Source organism: Grus americana, chromosome 10 (genome assembly GCF_028858705.1).
Source record: "Grus americana isolate bGruAme1 chromosome 10, bGruAme1.mat, whole genome shotgun sequence".
Classification (NCBI taxonomy): Eukaryota; Metazoa; Chordata; class Aves; order Gruiformes; family Gruidae; genus Grus; species Grus americana.
Genome location: NC_072861.1, coordinates 15,786,771 through 15,791,170, shown reverse-complemented (window position 1 = coordinate 15,791,170; position 4,400 = coordinate 15,786,771). Strand labels below are relative to the sequence as shown.

Sequence of the window (4,400 nt, the reverse complement as noted above, 5' to 3'; positions counted from 1 at the left end):
TGGTGCTGGGCTGAGCCCCAGGGCGTGGGGCTGGGTACCCCACTGTGCACCCCCACCCCAAACCCACCACCCAGAAGGGTCCCTTCCCGCTAGGGCCAGAGGTGGGACGGGCTGGTAGCCCTATGCAGCACCCAGATCTGGGATGCAAGCACCAGGGGTGCTGCTCCAGCAGTCCCCACCAGCTACAGGCCCTCCCCGCGCTATTACCGAGGCACCTTATAGCGAGGCGGCGGCAGTCCCGCCCCGCCCCGCTGCGGCTCCGGGCACCGCCCCCCGCATGCAAATCGCCCTTCTCGAACAGCCAATGGGAAAGCAGGGGGCGTGGCCACGACGGGACTTGCCCGGGCATGTGAGCGCGGCGGCTTCCGGGCGAGACACGTGGGAGCCGCGGCGTGTGCGGCCGGGCAGCGGTGGGTCCGGGGGCGACCGGGGCCGGGTAATGGGGCGGGCAGGTGGCTGGGCCCGGGAGTAAGGCAGAGAGGGCCCTAGGGGCATGCAGTGGGGCAGGCGAGGGGGGGGCGGTGGGGTTGGCAGGGGGCTGCGGACCAGTAAGGGGGTGGGCAGGGTCCTGGGACCGAGACTGGGGTGAGGGGGGGTGGGCAGTGAGGGGGTAAGGGCGTGGGGACAGGGTGTGACAATCTGTCCGTGTGTCCCCCCTGCCCTATAGCTCCTGCCTGGACTGCCTGTGCCTGCACACACCGCAGGAGGGGGGTGTATCACGGGGGGAGGTCTGCTGTGGGGTATGTGGGTCCCTTTTGACAGAGGGGCATGGGGGTTGCATGGCACTCATGTTCCCCTGTGCCCATTCCAGCAGGGATGCCTCCTGGCAAAGGGCAGATGTCTCCGCTGCTGCCCACCCCGCAGGGCACCCATTGCCCCACCACGGGGGGCTGCGCCCAGCCCCCAGAGGGTCCCGGCATGCCGCAGGGTTACAGCAAGAAGAAGAGCCGCAAGCACCAGCGGTTCATGGAGCGCCGGGCGCTGCTGGAGCAGAAGGGGCTGCTGAGCCCTCGCAGACGTCTGGGCAGCCAGGCCCCCATGGCAGGGCTGGAGGCACGCAGCACCCTCACCAAGGCGGGCAGCACCATGACGTCACGCTGCAGGAAGGTCCCCAAGTCCAAACAGGTTGTCTCACCATCTCTGTCCCCATCCGCCTCTCCGGACAGCATAGCCAGGCATCACTCCGTGCTGCTGTCCCAGGGAAACAGCAGCTCCAAGGGGGTGAGGATGTCCTCCCCACTCCTGCGCCCAGGCAAGTACGTGGCCATTGACTGTGAGATGGTGGGCACTGGTCCTCAGGGCAGGCTGAGCGAGCTGGCGCGGTGCTCCGTGGTGAACTACGAGGGAGACGTCATCTATGACAAGTATGTCCAGCCTGAGCTCCCCATCGTGGACTACCGGACGCGCTGGAGTGGCATCACCAAGCAGCACATGAAGTGTGCAATTCCTTTCAAGACTGCCCAGGCGGAGGTGAGGAAAAAGAGGGAAATTAAAAAAAAAAAAAAAAAGCAAGCTGTGTGTTACCTGCTGGCCACAAATTAGGATATTTGGTGGCCCATGCAGTGTTGCTTTGAGGCAGAGACACAAGCACAGGATGGGGAGCCTCCAAAGCCATGCAGTGGGTTGGTTTGCTTGTTATTGCTCCATTCTGGGAATCTAAAAAACTATAACTGAAGAAACTGAATTTAACACAAAATGATTTATTGTATGCTTAATTAGTGTGTCTTTTGCTGCACCGCCTGTCTAACCCTTTCTGACGCTTCCAGATCCTGAAGATCTTGAAAGACAAGATTGTGGTAGGACACGCCATCCACAATGACTTCCAAGCCCTGAAGTACTTCCACCCGAAAGACAGGACCCGAGACACCAGCCGGATCCCCGTGCTGAACCAGAGGGCAGGGCTGCCTGGCAGGGCCAACGTCTCACTCAAGAGCTTGGCCAGGCACCTGCTCCAGAAAAAGATCCAGGTAAGCACCAGGATCCTTCAGATGGGGAGCAGTTCCTGGGTTTGCTACAAGCCTGTGTGATCAGCCTGGTCCTCCGATCTCCATGGGTGCTCCCTGTGAGATGGAGATGAACCTTGTTCATCCTGTGTTCCTGCCTATGATCAAGCTGAGGGAGCCCAGGACCTCCCAAGCTGCCCATTAAGCATCTCAGTAAAGCAGGGACAGGACCTGTGCCCTCCAGAAAGTGCTTGAGATGCATATATCTCCTGGGCTGCATCGAGCCTTTGCCATCTCCAAAATCCCAAGCCCCCCAGTGCTTCTGTGCTTTTGAGCAACCAGACAGCATGACCTGTGGGCTTTTGCTGCCCCCTTTATCTAACGAGGCTTTTCCTCCTTTGCTCAGGTCGACTGCAAAGGACACTCATCGGTGGAGGATGCTCAGACAGCCATGGAGCTGTACAGACTGGTGGAGGTGCAATGGGAGACAGAGCTGGCCCGTAGTCTGCCCCCCCGGCCCCCCAGCCCTGTCACAGACCCCACCACAGACAGCAGCCAGTACATGGATGACCAGTACTGGCCCACAGACCTGATGGCAAGTGGCCTGTGATGGGGGACAGTGTCGCCTCTATATGTTTCAGGCCATCCAAGTGCCTTCAGCCATTAAAGGTGGAGGCAGCTGCTGACCCCCTTCCCTGTGCCCCACGGGCTCTACCCGGCACCCAGCCCCACTGCAGGCAGCAGTGCAGGGGAGTCAGATGCCCCCAGCCCTGCTCAGGGATGGAGAAGTGGGGGCACGTTGACACCATCGATCTCCCGAAAACGCTGTCTGCAGCCTCTTGCTGTCCCACAGAAATAAGCACTGTGGCTGCGCCATGTTCATCCGTCGGTGCTTGGGGATGAGCAGGGTCCTGGTGCCAGCCTGGAGGAGCCCCTGTGGGTGTGCGATGGCTGCGGTGGTGGGCTGGGGCTGCCAGGGCACATCCCATCCCTTCTGGGAAGGGGATACCCCCATGGTGGGTGAGTGGCAAATTTTCCTGTGGGAGGACTGAAGTGTCTTTCTGATGCCCAAAGGCTGCAAACCTTCTGGGGTCAGTTAAACAACCAGTTTCCTCCCCACTTTCTTTGCACAGTGAAGCCTGAAAAGAAAGTCTGGGTCTAATCAATGTCCAGCCTGGACAAGAGCATAGGATGTACTTCATATTAAATAGACTACTCACATATTTGTCCAATTCTGAACTAAAAACTGTTCTTGCAAAACCCTTGTGTGTGTGTTGCATGACCTGATGTGGCAGCTCTTGAGGAGGAAGAGAGCAGGGGTGGGATTGGCAAGAAGTGGGCATGTGCTGCCTGAGTCCTGTGCTGTGTACCAGCGCTTAAAACCCACCTGCAACCAGCAAAGGTGCTTTGGGTGGTGTGATGGTGGCTGGAGTAATCAGTTCCTCAGGGGTATGGGCTGGTGCCCTCTGCTCTGGGGACATATCTCTGAAGGCAGGAGGAGCAAGGGATGGGTTGAGCCAGAGCCCTGTGGTCCAGCGCTGCCTGCTGTTCGGAGAAACCTCGTTGCAAGAGAAAGCATCCTGCTGTGCCATCCTCCAGCAGCTGGGCTGTCCCAGCTCTGGGAGCTGCCTGTGTTAAGGAGAGGAACTTGGAATTTGCCTACTGTGCAAGACTGTGTCCCTATGCCCAGGGTCTGGGAGTGAGATCTCTGTGGGGTGGGCTGCTGGGATGGTGTGGGGATGGGGTGACGCTCACCTGCACTGGCTCTGCCCACAGGATGCTGCTTTGTGTATGAAGTATGTGGGTACCTGTGGCTGCACAGATGTACCCCAGCTGGGGGTGCGAGCACCAGAGTGGGGCTTGGGGCTGGACACGGGGAGTCGCACACTTCTCTGGGGAACTGAACAGCCACGGTTATAGAAAATCGATATTGTTTTGCCGGGTGCTTCAAGGCCGAGGCCACCTCTTTAGCACAGGGATCCCCCAGTCCCACTGCCCAGGCTGAAGACGGGAGGGGACTGGAGGGCTGCCAGCACCCCGGGGGCTTTTGAGAGCCCAGCCATGGCACGGTACAGCAGCCAGCACTGAAATGCAGTCCGTGTCCCCCGTGGCCAGGCTAGACAGGTCCCCGGCTTTTCCTGGTGGCCAAGGGAGGCAAGGCTCAGCCCCAGCCTTGGGAAGTGGCCAAGGAGCCGGGTGACGCAGGCACACCTGACGCACGTATCGGTGCCATTACAAGAGGCATCTTGCACTTCCCATCTTAACTCCTCCCTGCCCGGCAGAGGAAGCCGAGGACAGCTCAGAAATGCTCCAACGCACATCAGATGTCTCTAAAAAGCTCTGCCCTGTGGGTGGCCTGAGCACAACTGTCTTTCAACAGAAACATTATTAACCTGGGCTGCGTCGTGAGCTCATGGTCTACGCACTCTCCTCCACACCGGGTAGGAAATGTGGTCC

The 4,400-nt window shown here is 59.6% G+C and overlaps 1 protein-coding gene across 2 annotated transcripts; it reads left to right on the top strand.

Annotated features, from left to right (window-relative positions):
- Positions 1–304: 304 nt before the first annotated feature.
- On the top strand, positions 305–3,203 carry AEN (apoptosis enhancing nuclease). Of its 2 annotated transcripts, none has more exons than XM_054836803.1 (4): positions 305–410; positions 815–1,470; positions 1,767–1,967; positions 2,350–3,203. In XM_054836803.1, exons 1-4 carry the CDS (start codon positions 305–307, stop codon positions 2,551–2,553), a joined length of 1,167 nt encoding a protein of 388 aa, XP_054692778.1. In that variant the 3' UTR covers positions 2,554–3,203. The 2 variants fall into 2 exon arrangements, with proteins under 2 accessions (XP_054692778.1, XP_054692777.1); XM_054836802.1 differs by having other exon boundaries at positions 812–1,470.
- Positions 3,204–4,400: the final 1,197 nt, after the last annotated feature.

What these genes read in the sequence shown, in the direction of transcription:
- AEN (XM_054836802.1), top strand. Translation starts at nt 305, where the DNA reads ATGGGAAAGCAGGGGGCGTGGCCACGACGGGACTTGCCCGGGCATGTG. An exon ending in TCAAGACTGCCCAGGCGGAG is followed by an intron (nt 1,471 to 1,766) that starts GTGAGGAAAAAG and finishes TGACGCTTCCAG; the next exon opens with ATCCTGAAGATCTTGAAAGA. An exon ending in TGCTCCAGAAAAAGATCCAG is followed by an intron (nt 1,968 to 2,349) that starts GTAAGCACCAGG and finishes TCCTTTGCTCAG; the next exon opens with GTCGACTGCAAAGGACACTC.